This window comes from Gopherus evgoodei, chromosome 7, assembly GCF_007399415.2.
Source record: "Gopherus evgoodei ecotype Sinaloan lineage chromosome 7, rGopEvg1_v1.p, whole genome shotgun sequence".
In the NCBI taxonomy this organism is placed as follows: domain Eukaryota; kingdom Metazoa; phylum Chordata; order Testudines; family Testudinidae; genus Gopherus; species Gopherus evgoodei.
The window spans coordinates 2,221,426-2,240,275 of NC_044328.1; the positions used below are offsets into that span (position 1 = coordinate 2,221,426).

The 18,850-nt window shown below is 55.9% G+C and overlaps 1 protein-coding gene across 1 annotated transcript in view; it reads left to right on the top strand.

Annotated features, from left to right (window-relative positions):
- The first annotated feature begins 14,038 nt into the window (after positions 1-14,038).
- LOC115655185 (prominin-1-A-like) overlaps positions 14,039-18,850 on the top strand; it is a 40,329-nt gene continuing 35,517 nt past the window's right edge. The window contains 2 exon segments of the mRNA XM_030570418.1: positions 14,039-14,055; positions 16,637-16,900. Coding sequence (XP_030426278.1) covers positions 16,771-16,900 — 130 coding nt within the window. The 5' untranslated portion in view covers positions 14,039-14,055; positions 16,637-16,770.

Consider the following 18,850-nt stretch of genomic DNA (forward strand, 5'->3'; position numbering starts at 1 on the left):
CTTCACTCAAGCACCAGAGCAAAGAGGTGGGAGAAAATCTCTGTTGTTAGGAGTCCATCACCCTGCCCTCTCCAGCGAAGGGCTGAAAGGTGCCAGCAGGTTGCTCGGGGGGGGCTCCAAGGGAGACCTCTGGCAAATGGGCACCAGCTTCAGCAGCTGCATCTCGCTCAGGGGAAAAATGAGCCAGCAAGAAGCAAACTACAAAATGAACAAGACCCCAGTTTTCATGTTGCCTCTTCATAGCTCTGTAAGTCCCCGTGTCCTGGGGGCGCCGGCACTTTGGGTGAGCCTTCGGCATGAGCAGTGTTTCTGCAGTAGGGTTGTGCCTAGGGGCTCTGGCTGAGATCTGGGCCCCAGACGCTGGGTGCTGCACAGACCCCGACGGGTGTGTGTGTGTCAGAGACCCACGCTGCACAGATCCTTGGTGAGAGCCAGTCCCTGCCCCAGAGAGCCCAGTCTACATACACTCCCCTTTCCCCTATGCCATTCGCTGTCCAGTAGAGACCCCAGAAATTTATGTCCCTCTATTGAAGGGTGGGGAAGACCCAGTTGGAGTCCCACCCCTGCCCCCCACACTCTGTTCCCACAGGCAGGCTGAGTAGCCTAGACCAGGAATGGCCCTTGCAAATTCCACACGTGCCAGGCCCTGCTGAGTCGGCTGGAGACCAGGGGCGGCTCCAGGCACCAGCATGCCAAGCGCGTGCTTGGGGTAGCATGCCGTGGGGGGCGCTCTGCCGGTCGCTGGGAGGGTGGCAGGTAGGCAGCCTTCGGCGGCATGCCTGCGGAGGGTCTGCTGGTCCCGTGGCTTCAGCAAAGCCTGCGGGAGGTCCACCGGAGCTGCTGGACCGGCGACCTGCAGAGCCCCCCCCGCGGAGTGCCGCCGTGCTTGGGGCGGCGAAATGTCTAGAGCCGCCCCTGCCGGAGACGGGCTGGCTTGGCTGGGCTTGTTTGCTTTGGGAGCCATCTTGCCTCCTTCTCAGGACAGAGAAGCAAACGGGCTCAGTGCAGAGATCCAGTAACAACCAGGGCACCCCCCCAGCTCAAACACTAGCAAGGAGCAGCAGTGAGCATGTCTGCATGGGCACCCAGGTGTGCACGCACCTGGGGAGGGGCGGTGTGAATCGGGGAGTGAGCAGGGCCTGATGCTGGTCTCACACTCACCGGGATAAATCAGGAGTTCTGGGGTTCACACCAGGGTCCGAGCAGGATCAGGCCCACTGTATCTATTAGGGGGTGGCTCGGATCCAACTGCTTCAGGATCATTGGCAGCAAGTGGAGCCTAGCTGGGGCTGGGGGGCAGGGGGAGGCTGTTAGGCTGCATCTTCTCTTCCCCTGGCCCGCCGCAGGAAGGAATTAAACTGCTGCAGCTCCATGGGAAGCTGCATCCCGCTCCCCTGCTGCTTCCCATGGGCTGGGCCCATCCTGTGGGCTGAAGCTGCTGCCAGCAGTGGCATTGGAGCAGTGGGGGGCAGGGGGTGTGCTGAAAGCCACTGAACCCTGTATGTGATGGAAGCCACTCTGAGCCAGGGGGTACTGCCGCCTCCCCAGCACCCCTAGTTCCATAGAATATAGAATCAGAGAATCTCAGGGTTGGAAGGGACCTCAGGAGGGATCTAGTCCAACCCCCTGCTCAAAGCAGGACCAACTCCAGCTAAATCATCCCAGCCAGGGCTTTGTCAAGCCGGGCCTTAAAAACCTCTAAGGATGGAGATTCCACCACCTCCCTAGGGAACCCATTCCAGTGCTTCACCACTCTTTGAGTGAAAAAGTTTTCCTAATATCCAACCTAAACCTCCCCCACTGCAACTTGGGACCATTGCTCCTTGTTTTGACATCAGGTACCACTGAGAACAGTTTAGATCCATCCTCTTTGGAACCCCCTTTCAGGTAGTTGAAAGCAGCTATCAAATCCCCCCTCACTCTTCTCTTCTGAAGACTAAACAATCCCAGTTCCCTCAGCCTCTCCTCATAGGTCATGTGCTCCAGCCCCCCCCAATCATTTAAGTTGCCCTCTGCTGGACTTTTTCCAATTTTACCACATCCTTCTTGTAGTGTGGGGCCCAAAACTGGACGCAGTACTCCAGGTGAGGCCTCACCAATGCCGAATAGAGGGGAATGATCACTTCCCTCGATCTGCTGGGAATGATCCTACTAATGCAGCCCAATATGCCGCTAGCCTTCTTGGCAATAAGGACACACTGCTGACTCATATTCAGCTTCTCGTCCACTGTAACCCCCAGGTCCTTTTCTGCAGAACTGCTGCCTAGCCAGTTGGTCCCGACTGTAGCAGTGCATGGGATTCTTCCTTCCTAAGTGCAGGACTCTGCACTTGTCCTCGTTGAACCTGGCTGCCAAAATCCCGTGTGAGTTGGGCTGGCCGGCAGGCAGGCGCTGGCATGCACCTGGCTGTCAAAACCTGTGGCTCAGGAAAGCTGAGTGGAACATCTTAGCCTGAAGGGCGCAATGCTGAAACTCTCGGGGCTGTTAAATCCAACCTGCAGAGGCTCTGCTGATCTTTGTGTTGGGAGGGGTTGTTTGGCCCAGGGTTCTTGAGTCTCGGGGTGGGGAGGAGGAAATAAGCGAGAAATGACAGGGAGGGAGGGGTTGAGAAATTGAGGATTTCATGTGGGAAAAGGCTGTTTGGATGCTGTTATAGGCCGGGAGAACGTTCAACGGGCTGGTTCCGTCTGTGTGAAACACAAACAAATGGCCAAACCTCGAACGTTGCTACACAAGGGCATTGTTGCCCTCCAACCAGCTCCAATGCTCAGCTTGGTCCAGTCAGCTCTCATGCTTCAGGGCTTGACAGGTTGCTGCAGGGGTCAGGAAGGCCCCATCTCTCATAAGGCCGGGAGTGGAGACGGGGGGCTTTCACTTGCTGCCCAGACCTCATGGTGTAATGCTGCAGGATGGAGATGCACTCACTGGCGGGAGGGGACATTGCTTGCAGTTGCACAAGTCTGTGGCATCCTTCCACTATTACAGGGCAAGGGCACAGACAAAAAAGGTTGAACGTGAGATCAGGGTGGCAGAACAGTGGCAGGAGAATCTGTGTGGAGCCTATCCCCCTGCATCCAGCCTAAGGTAAGCACTGCCTGTCTGCTGTCATTGAATGAGGACCGCAGGCTCCTCACACTGAGCCTGCCATAGCTTCCCTAGCTGTGAGCTTGGGCTGCTAACTTGGCCCCTCTTTGGGGCATGCAGGAGATGGGGTGCTGATGTTTGCAAAGAGCCGGGGGGCGGGGGGGTCGATCCTGAGCAGCAGGGTCAGTATCCTCAGCCCCAGGTCACGGGGGAGGAAGTTGGGGTGCAGAGCAGGGTGGGTTGGAGGGCCGCATGCCTCATTGCGCTCCAGGGAGTGGTGTGAGCACGGGTTCCTTGCAGCGGGGTGGGGGTGGGGGAGATACATTCAGAGTGCGCTGCTCAAATCCCTCACTCGGGTCACGTGATGCTGGTTCTGCACCCCAATTGGATGGTCTTCACTTTGCAAATGACATCGGCTTCTACCCAAAGCCAACTTCCTTTGTCTCTGTGGGGCAGGGGAACTGGGGCGGCTTACGCAGCGTCATTGTGCCGAGGCATCCTGGCTTCCAAGGCCTGCAGCGATCAGCTGGCCTGACCCCTGTGTAGCACGGGCCTGCAAGTGTCCCCGAATGACACCTAGAGCCGAGCTGTTAGAAAAACAGTCAGACTCGGTTTAGAGAATCCAGCTAGATCTTGGGTAAATGATTCCAGAGGCTGATCACCCTCTGTTAAAACGTCGGCCTTGTCTCCATTAACCCCCCACCCCTAATGCTCCCCCAGAGCCATGAATAACGGGGCCCAAGCAGGAGACCCAGGGATTGTCAAGTTGTGACCCTAGCTTTGCTCAAGGTCACCCACTGTGCAAGGACAGAGCCAGCCGAGGACTCAAGAGGAAGAGGGGAGAAGTTAAACACTAACTTGGGGGCAGACTGCCAGGGAGAGATTTGCAGCTGCTGAGACTGAGAGTGTGGGGCAGGGAGAGGCTGGGCTGGGGCAGGGAGGGTGAAGTTGGTCCATACGCCCAGCTCCTTATCCAGGACTCCCAGTGGGTCATTCAAAGGTCAAAATTATCTGGAAAATATCAAGGTCAGTTTCAGTCATTAGTAACATCACCAACTTACCAGGCTGGAAAGTGATCAGAATTGAAACACCTGGTTAGGGATTTATTTATTACTTAACTAAGCAAATAAGGAACTAGGCTGTAGCTGTCCCGCGTCACCCACGTGACATGGCCCTCTGGCTGCCAGGCCAGTCTCAAGGAGCTGGGACCAGGTTCTCCCAAAGCTTTGTTGTGAGGCATTGGGCTGGCTGGCCTCCAGCTGGAATATGGCATTTGAATAAGGAGCTGGTGTTTAGCTGGCTAGGATGAACTCGGTCAACCCAGAAGACACGGCCCAGACACCGGTTTGCTGTAGCTGAGACAAGGAATGCCCTGCCGTGACATTGATTTGGTGCCCAGCCCTTCACCCCCAGCACGCAGACACTCCTTAGCAGGGCAGACAGAGCCCAGAGGTCCGGAGGGGGAAGGTGTGGATCCTATGGTGAGTGTTGTGTGTGTTTGTGGCAGGGTTGTGTGGCAGGGCCCCTGAACGGGCCTGGTGACACAGGTCTGGGTGTGTCTCACAGAGGGCGTGGAGCCGAACAAGCATTGAAAGTCTCGATGTGGCCCCCCGGTTTGCTGGGCGGGGGTGAGCAGTGAGTCAATGGCCAGGTGCAGAGGAGTGGCGACCTGGGTGGGTTTCGGTGGGAGTTTAGAGAGGCAGCCTGGCACCTGTTCTAGCTCCGGCTCTCCTCCAGCTGTCGGATGCACAGGATGAAGGAAGAAGTGCTGCGACTTGCCTGGGGTGTGTTTTCCTTTTGGCTGGAAGACAGACCAGCTTTCCAGTCTCTGAACTGCAAGCTGGCCAGACTGGAGGAGAAAAGACACGGATTGGAAGCAACACTGTGCCGCATGGGGGAAAATGAAGCTTTCTTGGCCGACCAGCTTTGGAAATCACAAGGGGAAGAATTGTCAGTAAGGGAATTGCAGGGAATACAAACCAACGAAGCCGACATGCGATTTGTGACGAAGAGGGGCGTAACGATGCTAACTTTGGCGGGACACTACTGAGAGTATCAATTCAGGATAAATTGCTTAGGGCAGGGCAGTTACGGCCCAAGGCTGGGGTTCCTTTACTAGCTGAGGCAAACCAAACCAGCCAAACAGAGAGGACTTTGGTCTCACCCCCCTGGCGAACCGCAAGTCACACAAGCAATTCCCTTAGGGCTTGTCTACATCAGAAAGTTGCAGCGCTGGTGAGGGAGTTACAGCGCTGCAACTTTGAAGGTGTACACATCTGCAGGGCACCACCAGCGCTGCAACTCCCTGTTTGCAGCGCTGGCCGTACTCCCGTTTTGTCTCGGGTGTAGAGGATCCAGCGCTGGTGATCCAGCGCTGGTAATCCAATGTAAACACTTACCAGCGCTTTTCTTGACCTCCGTGGAAGGAGGAAGCCTCTGGTAATCAAGCTGATCTCCTTTCCCGGTTTGCTCTCTCGTTCCCGGAACCCCGAGCAAGCAGGTCTCCTTCCCTGCGGTTTGCTGGGTGGCTCCGGGAACGCGAGAGCAAACCGCGGCGAAGCTGGTCTCCTTCCCCGGTTTGCTCTCTCGTTCCCGGAACCCCGAGCAAGCAGGTCTCCTTCCCTGCGGTTTGCTGGGTGGCTCAGGGAACGCGAGAGCAAACCGCGGCGAAGCTGGTCTCCTTCCCCGGTTTGCTCTCTCGTTCCCGGAACCCCGAGCAAGCAGGTAAGGAGAACCGCTTGCTCGGCGGTTCGGGAACGAGAGAGCAAACCGGGAAAGGAGACCCGCTTCGCCGCGGTTTGCTCTCGCGTTCCCGGAGCCACCCAGCAAACCGCAGGGAAGGAGACCTGCTTGCTCGGGGTTCCGGGAACGAGAGAGCAAGCCGGGGAAGGAGACCAGCTTTTCTTGACCTCCGTGGAAGGAGGAAGCCTCTGGTAATCAAGCTGGTCTCCTTTCCCGGTTTGCTCTCTCGTTCCCCGAACCGCCGAGCAAGCGGTTCTCCTTCCCTGCGGTTTGCAGGGTGGCTCGGGAATGCGAGAGCAAACCGCGGCGAAGCTGATCTCCTTCCCCGGCTTGCTCTCTCGTTCCCGGAACCGCCGAGCAAGCGGTTCTCCTTCCCTGCGGTTTGCAGGGTGGCTCCGGGAACGCGAGAGCAAACCGCGGCGAAGCTGGTCTCCTTCCCCGGTTTGCTCTCGCGTTCCCGGAACCCCCCTTGAAGCCGCCCAACAGCGCTGCAGTGTGGCCACATCTAACACCACTTGCAGCGCTGGTTGCTGTAAGTGTGGCCACTCTGCAGCGCTGGCCCTATACAGCTGTACTAATACAGCTGTAACAACCAGCGCTGCAAAATTTTAGATGTAGACATGGCCTTAGACACTCCAGTTTCCTGGTATCACCACCAGAGCCACTTGTGATGGGGGTGAATGGTTATGAAAACCAATGCCCCAGTAAAAGAAAAAAAGGTTCTTCTGATCCCAAAGGACCAAGCCCCAGACCCAGGTCAATATACAAATCAGATCTTACCCACAAATCACGCTGTTCCCAGTCCTTTAGAATCTAAAGGTTTATTCATAAAAGAAAAAAGGTAGAGCTGAGAGCTAGAATTGGTTAAATGGAATCAATTACATACAGGAATGGCAAAGTTCTTAGTTTAGGCTTGTAGCAGTGATAGAATAAACTGCAGATTCAAATCAAGTCTCTGGAACATCCCCTGCTGGGATGGGTCATCAGTCCTTTGTGCAGAGCTTCAGTTTGTAGTAAAGTTCCTCCAGAGGTCAGAAGCAGGATTGAAGACAAAATGGAGGAGTTTTCAGGGCCTTTTATATTCTCTGCCCATGGAAGGACACCTCTTTGTTCATACTGTGGAAAATCACAGCAGCAAGATGGAGCTTGCAGTCACATGTCCATGCATGAGTCCAGGCCGACGTCATTGTTTACATGTTAGTTTGAACGTTCCCAGGAAAGCTCAGATGTGGACTGGCGTCTCCCAAAGTCCATTGTCCATTAAGTGTTTCTTGATTGGGCACTTACTGAGAATAACCCCTTCTCAGGAAGCTGCCCAAATGCTTCACTGAGGCTACTTAGAATCAAAACACATTGAGATACAAGTACAGAGTCAATATTCATAACTTCAACTACAAAAATGACACACCCATACAGACAGCACAGTCATAACCAGCAAATCATCCCCTCTTTATAGACACCTCACATGGCAACCTTTGTACAATATTGCCTCAAATATAGAACAGTGGTTGCAACAATGATCCATACGGTTACAGTTTATGTCAATAAGAAAGCCAGGAGCCAAGCAACCTGGCTAGTAGTATCAAAACAATTTCAGAGACCCAGCTAGTCAACTAGAGAAGAAGCTGTCTCGGGAGGCATGGAAAAGAAAGCTACAGGGGGTGTACCTCTGGGTGTCCTTGCCAGATGGAACAAGCAGCAACCAAGATAGGTTCTTCACCCATCCTAAGAATGCAAAAACCTCATAATTGGAAATGCCATATTAAAATGAGCGACCAGAGAATTCAGCGAGGGACACAAGGACAATGGGAAGATGTGCTGTCTCCCTGGAGTGAGGCTAGCAGATGTAACCACAAGATTAGACAGGATTATGAAGTCGGCTGGTAAAACTCCCCTGATGATGATACTCATTGGAACCAATGACACAGCATCACATGGAGCCACGCAGAATATAGAAGACCTCAAGTACCTCGGCAGGGAGAGGAAAAAAGGGAAAGTCCAAGTGATCTTTTCAGAGTTCCTATTGGTCCAATGAATGAGACGGGAGACAACACTGCAGATGAACTGTTGGCTGCGTGACTGGTGCGAGGCTCAAGGTTTTGGTTTTGTGGAGCACTGGGTCCCATTCCGGTAGGAGATGAGGGCTGTACAAACGGGATGGCCGGCATCTCTCAGGCTGAGGGGCTACCCTGCTTGGTTGGAGACCAGCTGGAGCAGCTAGAAGGGCATTAAAGAACCAGTGCCAGGGGAGAGTGCTAAGGAGGCAAACGAGGTACAAACTCAAGGTGTTATCAGCAAATTGAGCTGCTGTGGCAAAGAGCCTGAAGAGAAGATATTTTTCAGTTGTGTGTCTACCAATGCCAGGAGTCTGGGTCACCAGTAAGAGGGATTAGAAATTCTTATTTATGAGGGAGAGAAGTATACAACTGGTATTCCTGCACCGTGGTGGGACCTTCTCATGACTGGTTATAACCTGTTTAGGAGGAGCAGAGTGCATGTGTTTGGGGGAGCACTCTAAAGTAAAGACGCCATACCTGTTTCACAGTTATTGGGTCACTCAGAACCACAGATCTGAATGCATGTGACTCCATGTGCTAACTAACAGAGCCCAGAGTGGGGCCCTGGTGGGCGCCTGTTTCAGGCCATCGAATCAAATGGAGAACAGGATGAATTCTTGCTTAAGCAATGTCTGTAGGTGCTGACGGAAAGGTTGCAGTTATGGAGGAATTTGGTAGACATGTGGCAGAGGTCTCATGTAGCCATCAATAAAACATCATTCCAGTTACTAAAAATGATAATGATCATTTTCTAACACAGAAGGTGTTGCACCCAACACGAGGTAACTCTATTTCAGTTCTCATTATGACAGATGAAGATGAAATAACCCCTGGACATAGTGTTGGTAGGGTTGATGTCATCATAGCCTGCTCCTGCATCAGACATTTGTCTAACCTGTTCTTAAAAACCTCCAATGACGGGTGTCCACCCTCTCCTTTGGGAACCCTGTTCCAGAGCTAAGCCAGCCTTAGCGTTAGAAAGTTTTTCCTAATATCCAATCTAAATTTCCCTTGCTGCCGATTATGCTGATTATTTCTTGTCCGAACGTCAGTGGACATGAAAACAACTGATCACTGTCCTCTTCACAGGTCCCCTCCCCAGCATTGTCTTCTCTCAAGATAAATGTGCTCAGTGTTTTAAACCTTTCCTTGTATGGCAGATTTTCTAAAGCCTTTGTCTTTTTCTTACTCTGCTCTGGCTTGTCCCTTTTTAAAGTGTGGAGCCCAAAACTGGGACGCAGTAGTCCAGCTGAGGCAGCCCCAGTGCCAGCTAGAGCGGCACCATGACCTCCCGTGTCCTACGTACAACACTCCTGTTATATACACCCTGAAATGAAAGTACCTTTTCTCATCTCTGCATCACATTGGTGGCTCATATTCGATTTGTGATCCACTATGAACCCCAAATCCTTTCCTGCTTTTACTATGGCCTACTCAGTTATTTCCTGTACTGTATTTGTGCTTTTGATTTTTCCTTCTTAAACGTACTTGTCTTATTACATTTTAATCTTGTTGGTTTCAGACCAATTCTCCAGTTGTTATGCTCATTTTGGATTCTCATCCCATCCTCTGAAGTGCTTGCAACCCTCTCACCGTGGTGTCATCTGCAAATTTCATAAGCACATTCTCCACTCCATGATCCAAGTCATTAATAAGTGGACAAGCAATTGAACGTGAGCTCCCAGTGTGATACTGTGCCAAAAAGGGGCTAATGTGATCCTGGGATGTATAAAAAATGTAATGAGTAGCAAGGACGTGATTGTCCCTTTGTCTATGGCATTGTGAGACTGATACTAGAACACAGATGCTCCTCGGGCTACGTAACCCGACTTACGCAAATCTGGACTTACGGAAAAAGTTCCATACGCTTTTTTTTTTGCATAATTGTTGGGTATATGTTCCAGAGATACGCAAAATTCAACTTACTTAAGGTGTTTTGGCACAGATCACCATGCATAAGTCGGGGAGTGTCTGTACCTTCATTCCCGTTCTAGGGTCCACATTTGAAAAAGAATGTTGAAAAATCGGAGTGGGCACAGGAGAGAGCTGCCAAAAAGGCTGGAAAAAAACACCTGACAGTGATAGACTAACAAGCTCAACCTGTTTAGGCGAATCAGAAAGAAGATTGAGACCGGGACTTGACGATGGTATAGTCCGACCTTCGTAGGGACAAAGCAATGAGTACTCAAAGGGCTCTTTAACCTAGCAGATAATGGCAGAACAAGAACCTGGCTGGAAGATGAAGCCAGGCATGTGCCCATGAGAAATAAGGCCCCTGTTTTTAACAGTGTGGGTGATTAGCTACTGGAACAAGCCACACGGTGAGTGACAGATTCACCCTCTCTTGCTGTCTTCAAGCCAAGAGTGGATGCCATTCTAAAAGGTATATTTTAGTCAAACAGAAGTTGGCACTGGGCTCAGCACAGGAGTGACTGGATGAAGTTCGATGGTGATAAACAGGAGCTCCGACCAGCCGAGCTGACAGTCCCCTCTGGCCCGAAAAGCTCTGAATCTATTAAGCACTGTTATTGGCCCTTCTGCGCACTCCCCACGAGCAGAGTTTTCCCTCCATGTGGAAGTTTGGGGCAGTTGTTGGTTGTGTCAGGATTAGATACACAAACCTTCTTAGGGAGAGGCAGACAGCGCCAGATTAGGCAGCAGTTCTGTGCAGAAATGTATGAAGGAATTCCTGTCTGTGCAAAGCAGGGTCTCTGTAGGGTGATCAGACAGCAAATGTGAAAAATCGGGACGGAGTGGGGGGTAATAGAAGCCTATATAAGAAAAAGACCCAAAAATCAGGACTGTCCCTATAACATCAGGACATTTGGTCACCCTAGGTCTCTGAGCACACAAACCCTCAGGGATGCTGACCTATCGGTGTTGCTCGTGATCAATACGAACAACAACAATTGCTCAATCCATTCAAATATTTTCATGTTCATAAATGACAACTTTTTACAGTTCCACCATCCAGGAGAAATGGATGACATCACCGAGTACACGGCATTTCACTAATGATGAACCTGCTGCTTACTCAGAACACTTGCAGTTAAGGCTGATCATTGAAAATTTAAAAAATGGGACTTTTCGCTCTTTCCACTTGCTTGCTATCGTGCATAGAAATCTTAGCTGGAAAGAGAACGAGACACACTGTGGTGGCTGCATCTCCGAGTAACACCTGACCTCTTTTCAAATGCCATTCATGGACGATTCAGACTAGAATGTAATGCCCCTATTTCCGAAAAATCCTTCTGCTGCCCTCTCTGTAGCACGTTTCCATGCAAGTCGAACAGAGGCTAATGGTTCAAATATTGCTTAGTTCAGTAGAAGTCATCCACATGATTTGCATACACAGTAGAGTTTATTAAAGTCATGATAGGTACAAGGTTGTTGAGGCAACATACAACACCAGGCTCCATTTTGTGTGTTTCCACAAAGGTGCTCAGCGTACGGGCTGGCCAAGGAAGGAAGGGATCTCCATTCCACCAGCGACTTTGGGAATTAGGAAGGAGAGGAAGTGGAGGAATTCTAGCCACTGCTGGTGTTCTCCAATTCCATTAAAGCCTATCAAGCCATATTGCTGCTGTACAAAAGACCCAACAAAAATCATAACTCTTTTTTTTATATTGCTGTAACACAACTTTTGATAAATGTGGCCATTTTCCCTGTGCTTATTTGACTGAATGCTCAACCAAAGTTCCTATAACGTCTTAATTCGTAATATTACATGCATATTGTATATGTTTCCTAAAAATAAACCACAACATAAAATGTGGGGGAAATGTCAGACAAGAGAGAAAATGTCACCTCTGGGAGTGACGTATCTTCATCTCTTTGTAACGAAATAGCGGTGGCAGGGACGTGTCACTTGGGGTGACCCGAGATTTATTTTGTTACGTACAGCCAGTCAAACCCCAGCTCCTTATTGGATTATTTAATTAATAAATAAACAGTCATTTAAAGGTTTGTCACATTCAGTCATCAGGCTGATGAACTTTCCATCAAATTCCTGTTACACTGATATATTGTCCAATATTGGCCTTTGACTAAGTTGCTGGGAAATAAAGAACCAGCTCAGCTTGGTGAGGAGGGGGAGGGAAGCGAAGAGGCAGTCCCCCCGCGGGCTGGGCCTGGCAGCCAGTGCCCATCTGAATGCAGGGTGCAGCCGGTGCGCAGACCAGAGGTTGGCTCTTCCCACGAGCGTGCATGGTGCCCTGCGTGAGGAACACGACTAGCGGGCATCCGTGTGTGCCGAGATCCCGCCGTGCTGGGGGTCAGGGGCTCGGGTGTGAGGGGCAAGGCCTCTGTCAGGGTGTGGGAGAAAGGAGGTCGTGTCTGTGGATGGAGCAGGGTGTCCGTGGGGGATAGGGAGTAGAGTATGTGTGGGGCATGTCTCTGAGGGGGAGATGTAGGTCTGGGGGCAGTGTGTGGGGTGTGGTGGGGGCAGTTCTCTGGAGGGCAGGGTGTGGGGAGCAGGGCAGGTCTCTGGGGTCAGAGTGGTTGTGTGGGGCATGTCTCTGAGGGGGAGATGTAGGTCTGGGGGCAGTGTGAGTGTGTGTGTGGGGGGCAGTTCTCTGGAGGGCAGGGGGTGGGGAGCAGGGCAGGTCTCTGGGGTCAGAGTGGTGTGTGGGGCATGCTCTGAGGGGGAGATGCAGGTCTGGGGGCAGTGTGTGTGTGTGGGGGGCAGTTCTCTGGAGGGCAGGGCAGGTCTCTGGGGTCAGAGTGGTTGTGGGGGCAGTCTCTGAGGGAGAGATGTAGGTCTGGGGCAGTGTGTGTGTGTGGGGGGCAGTTCTCTGGAGGGCAGGGGGTGGGGAGCAGGGCAGGTCTCTGGGGTCAGAGTGGTTGTGTGGGGCATGTCTCTGAGGGGGAGATGCAGGTCTGGGGGCAGTGTGTGTGGTGGGGGGGCAGTTCTCTGGAGGGCAGGGCAGGTCTCTGGGGTCAGAGTGGTTGTGTGGGGCATGTCTCTGAGGGGGGAGATGCAGGTCTGGGGGCAGGGTGTGTGCGGGGGGGCAGTTCTCTGGAGGGCAGGGCAGGTCTCTGGGGAGATGCAGGTCTGGGGGCAGTGTGTGTGGGGGGGGGCAGTTCTCTGGAGGGCAGGGCAGGTCTGGGGGAGATGCAGGTCTGGGGGCAGTGTGTGCGTGGGGGGGCAGTTCTCTGGAGGGCAGGGCAGGTCTCTGGGGGAGATGCAGGTCTGGGGGCAGTGTGTGTGGGGGGGCAGTTCTCTGGAGGGCAGGGCAGGTCTCTAGGGGAGATGCAGGTCTGGGGGCAGTGTGTGTGTGGGGGGCAGTTCTCTGGAGGGCAGGGCAGGTCTCTGGGGGAGATGCAGGTCTGGGGGCAGTGTGTGTGTGTGGGGGCAGTTCTCTGGAGGGCAGGCAGGTCTGGGGGAGATGCAGGTCTGGGGGCAGTGTGTGTGTGGGGGGGCAGTTATGGGAGGGCAGGGCAGGTCTGGGGAGATGAGGTCTGGGGGCAGTGTGTGTGTGTGGGGGCAGTTCTCTGGAGGGCAGGTCTCTGGGGGAGATGCAGGTCTGGGGGCACTGTGTGTGGGGGGCAGTTCTCTGGAGGGCAGGGGGTGGGGGGGAGCAGGGCAGGTCTCTGGGTCAGAGTGGTTGTGTGGGGGAGATGCAGATTGGGGGCAGTGTGGTGGGGGGGAGTTCTCTGGAGGGCAGGGCAGGTCTGGGGAGATGCGGTCTGGGGGCAGTCTCTGGAGGGCAGGGCAGGTCTCTGGGGGAAGTGTGTGGGGGGGCAGTTCTCTGGAGGGCAGGGCAGGTCTCTGGGCAAGATGATGCAGGTCTGGGGGCCGTTTGGGGCTAGGGAGGTTTTGGCGTCGTGTGTGGGGGGCAGTTCTTGGAGGGCAGCAGGGCAGTCCTGGGGGAAGTGTGGGTGGGGGGCAGTTCTCTGGAAGGGCAGGGCAGGTCTCTAGGGCAGGAGACAGGTGGGGGCAGGTGGGGGTGGGGGGCAGTTCTCTGGGGCAGATGCAGGTCTGGGGGCAGTTCTCTGGAGGGCAGGGCAGGTCTCTAGGGGAGATGCAGGTTTATGTGGGGTCAGGATCTCGCCGCCGGGCAGAGCCGAAGTTCGCGCGGCTCGGGCGGGGCAGGAGCCGCGCTAAGCCCGGCCCCGGGCACCCAGCGCTCCCCTGCCTCGCTCCGAGCCCGCGCCGCCGGACCCTGCCGGGGTAAGCGCCCCCGGGCCGGGAGAGCCTGCCCCGCCCCCGCCCGGGAATCCGGCCCCCGCCCATTAAACTACCGGGGGGGGCGCGCTCCCTGCTGCAACCCCCCAGCCCCCACTCCCCTCCCAGAGCAGGGAGAGAACCCAGGAGTCCTGGCTCCCAGCCCCCGCCCTGACCCACTAGACCCCCCTCCTCTCCCTGGGGTGGGAACAGAACCCAGGAGTCCTGGCTCCCAGCCCCCGCCCTGACCCACTAGACCCCCCTCCTCTCCCTGGGGTGGGAACAGAACCCAGGAGTCCGGCTCCCAGCCCCCGCCTGACCCACTAGACCCCCCTCCTCTCCCTGGGGTGGGAACAGAACCCAGGAGTCTTGGCTCCCAGCCCCCGCCCTGACCCACTAGACCCCCTCCTCTCCCTGGGGTGGGAACAGAACCCAGGAGTCCTGGCTCCCAGCCACCACCCTGACCCACTAGACCCCCCTCCTCTCCCTGAGGTGGGAACAGAACCCAGGGGTCCTGGCACCCAGCCCCACCCACTAGACCCCCCTCCTCTCCCTGGGGTGGGAACAGAACCCAGGAGTCCTGGCACCCAGCCCACCCCTGCTCTGACCCACTAGACCCCCCTCCTGAGGGGGAACAGAACCCAGGAGTCCTGGCTCCCAGCCCCCGCCCTGACCCACTAGACCCCCCTCCTCTCCCGGGGTGGGAACAGAACCCAGGAGTCCTGGCACCCAGCCCACCCCTGCTCTGACCCACTAGACCCCCCTCCCTGAGGTGGGAACAGAACCCAGGAGTCCTGGCTCCCAGCCCCCGCCCTGACCCACTAGACCCCCCCTCCCCTTCCCGGGGTGGGAACAGAGCCCAGGGGTCCTGGACCCAGCCCTCACCCCCTCCGCTCTAACCTGCTACACCCTATTCCACTGCCAGAGCTAGGAACCAAACCCAGGCATCTGGACTCCCAGTCCCGAGTTCCTGCCATCCCCCGAAGGACCAAGGGGGGTGGGTGGGGTGGATCTGGCTGCGCAGTCCTTGCTCAGGCTGGTCAACCTGCCCTCTGATAGGATGGAGCAGTGGGAGCTGTGTACCCAGCTGGGAAAGGGGGCTCCCTTCCTGGGTTCCCCACCAGTGAGCTGTGACCCTCCCCTGCCTGTGGGTACCACACTGGCCTACAGCGCGACTCCCCCTCTAGGGGCTAGCGCTGCCCTTCAGAACAGGGCCCCTGCCCCTCGCCTTGGGGATGACCCTCCTGGGGTGCCCACCCCAGAATTTGGAGCGGCCGGGCAGCGAGAAAACTCTGGGCAACTTGGATCAGGTTCTGGGGAGATTCCCACCGGCAGATCCTGGCTGCAGCAACCTGGAACGTGTCCTAGGCCGCTGGTGGGCAGGGAGTGTGTACCTGGGGGTCACCCTACTCCCTTAGGGCACTGGAGCTCTCCCATTATTCCTGGGGTGGGGGCTGCCTCTAGCGCATGGGAAGAGGGGCAGAGAGAAGGCACTGGCCTGGGAGGGCTGCCCCAGATGTCACCCCCTAGGGGGCGGACTTAATTGGGCCCAGCCTGGAGCCAGGTGTTTCCAAATTGACCCGTTGGTGGCTACTGCACTGTATTTCCCCAGGAGTAGGGTCCTATCAAATTCACTGTCCATTTTGGTCCATTTCACGGTAATAGGATTAAAAAAATCGTAAATTCAATTATTTCAGGTATTTACATCTGAAATGTCAAGGTGTTGTAACTGTAGAAGGCCTGACCCAAAAAGGAGTTGTAGGGGGTGTGTGTGTGCCACAAGATTATTTTAGGGGTTTGTGGTACTGCCACCCTTACTTCTCCATGGTGCTGGCTGCCGTCCGAGCTGGGCAGCTGGAGAGCGGCAGCTGCTGGCGTCTCTGGAGTCCGCTAGCCCAAGCAAGAGTGTATGACAATCAGGGCAAAAAACTGGGTGTGGGGTGTATTGGGGGAGCCATGCCTTCCTAACAATCTGCTAACGGGCTGGGCTGCGGGGAGAGTGAGGTACTGGGGGCATCACACACTCTAGCACTGCCAGACACCCCAGGGACCAGGGTTGCTTCTGGGGAGAGGAATACCCATAACCCTCGGCCTGTGGATCCTCCACCTCAGGCCTCCCAAGGCCACATTGAGCCAGATGTGGGCAAGGCCCTTGTGGTGGGTGGCAGGAGGAGCCGGGGGGGGGGAGTTGTTTTTCTTTCATCACAAATTAACATGGGCAACCCACAAACCCAACATGCTGTTGGCCTCGAGGCTGCAGTCTCGCCCACCCCTCATGGGCAGTCGTTGGCACCAGGTGGCTGCTGGGAAAGGGGTAAGGGTCCTTCGGCAGCTCCCCTGCTCTGTAGTGTTATGGGACATCCCCAGCTCGCTCCTGCCCCCCAGGGGCTGCCCCACACCTGGCCTGGCCCTGCCCCGCTTCTTGTCTATCTGCGGGGCACGCTGCCTGGGGCTCTGTCTGAGCAGCCACTCCTCTTTCTTCTCCCTCAGCGGGAAGCAGCAGGTATTTTATTTCACCTCTGCATTTCCTGCTGGGCCCAGTGCCCTGCTGGGTCTGTGGTCTGCTCACACCTTTTGTCTGTTCCAGGAGCCTGCCCCTGCCGGGCGTGCCCGAGCCCTGCTGGGGAGCACCGTGTGGAGGAAGGCCAGAAGCTAACTGCACCCCCAGAGCGGCACGTTCCCCCCAGCGGCTCTTGGAGCTGCCCCAGAGCCCGGCCCAGGATGGCCCTGCAGAACCTCTCGCAGCCGGAGTACCAGCCGGGGCCGGCGCCCCCCGCGGGCAGCTTGCCTGGCTTGTCCAGCATGGTGCGCTCCTTCCTGGGGCTGGTGCAGCCAAATGCCTTCCCAGCCGGTAAGAGCATGGTGCGGGCATCCCAAGGGGGCTCTCGTCCCCTCTCTCTCAGTTATCTGGGGTAGGGCAGGGCAGGTGGCTGCAGCTCCCAGGCACTGATGTGTCAGACCCGGGTTACTTGGGTCCCTGCAGGATCTCTTTGAAGAGCTGCTTTCAGCACCATCCACACGTCCCTCTGCTCCCTGCCCCGAATGTCCCCCCAGCCCTGTGTGCATCCCGAGATCCGCGTCTGCCACCCTGGCATTTGCTGCTCAGCGCTCTGCAGTTCGTTAGCTGAATGTGTTATCACGGGAGGAAGCATGGCCCCATGCCTGGGCCCCCAGGTTGGGGGGCTGGACTCCTGGGTTCTATGCCTGGCTTGCTGGCTGAGCTTGGGCTGGTCATGCCCCTGCCCCGTGCCTCAGTTTCCCCACTGATCGGATGGGATTGCAATGCACGTGTGCAAAGCGCTCTGAGATCTGTGGAGCCTGTGGCAGGCTGAGCCCGAAGGCAGCATGGGCTGGCAGCTCTGCAAGGAGCATGGCGCAACGTAACAGACGGAAGGGCTGTGGTGTGGGTTACAACATCCTGGGGAGGGGGATGTGCAGCCTGCTGGGGCCTATGAAAGTGAACCATTTACTTCTGAATGGGCAATCCACTGCCTCTGGGAGGGGACGGGGGTCCTGAGGGATGGGAATGATGGGGGCTAGCAGGAGGCCATGACAGAGGCCAGTGGGGAAAGATTAGGGGTAGGAGACAAAAGGGGCACTGGGGATGGAGTCAGGGCCGGCACAACCCATTAGGCGACCTAGGTGGTCGTCTAGGGCACTAACATTTGGGGGGTGGCGACTGCGGCAGCTGGATCTTCGGCTGCCCCAGTCGTTGTTGGCATTTCAGGGGCGGGACCTTCTGCTGCCTCTGTTGGGGGCGGCATTTTGGGGGTGGGACCTTCTGCTGCCTCTGTTGGGGGCGGCATTTTGGGGGTGGGACCTTCTGCTGCCTATTTCGGGGGCGGCATTTCGGGGGGGGGACCTTCCGCCACCTAGGGCGGCAAAAAAGCTGGTGGCGTTCCTGGATGGGATCATTGATGGGAGGTGGAGCAGAGACCCAGCTGGGGCAGAGGGTGTGTGTCACTCATCTCCCTGCCCCACCCAGCACTCCACAGGCCTCCGTATCAGTGGGGCTGTGGGGGAGTCTCAGGAGGTGCTGTTCCCCAGAGGCAGCGGGCTGTGCTCAGCCTCAGGAGTGTCGCATTGCGGGTGGGTTTGTGATGCAGCCTGGTTTTGGGGAAGCTGTTGTAAAGGGCAGGAGAGTTCGCTCCCTGCCTTCGTTTATCTAACCAGAGCCAGTTGGGGCAGATTTGCTCTGTGGGAGCTGGGCCCAGGCGTTTAGCTGAGAGTCCTGCAAGCACGGGGTGGCCTATGCGCTGTCTGTGACCACGGGTGCCCCAGCACTGGCACAGAGAGTGTCAATAAATAGGTTGCACGACAAATATACCCAGACTTCGTGTCACCAATTTCACCTGCAACCTGCAAGGTCAGGACCAGTTCTACAGTTTTTGCCGCCCCAAGCAGTGCACCGAATTGCCGCCGCGGATGGCAGGGGCAGTGCGTGTGCCCTAAGGGCGGCAGGCACATTGCCGCCACCGGGGAAACACACGTGCCACCCTGAGGGCACACGGACTGCCCCCGCCGTCCGCAGCGGCAATTCGGTGCACTGCTTGGGGGCAAACAACAGGGACTGCCACCCTTTGCAGATTGCCACCCCAAGCACCAGCTTGGAATGCTGATGCCTGGAGCCGGCCCTGTGCAAGGCCTCGAGACCTCCTGTCACTTGGCAGGGGCTCTGTGAAGCACTTTGGGACCCAGCGAATGAAAGGCTGGCCCCAACGCCCCTCTGCCTTGAGTGGGGCTGAGGCCAGAGAGCCGTCCTGCAGCCCCGCGCTGTAGCTGGCATCTTGCTCTGAGGGTG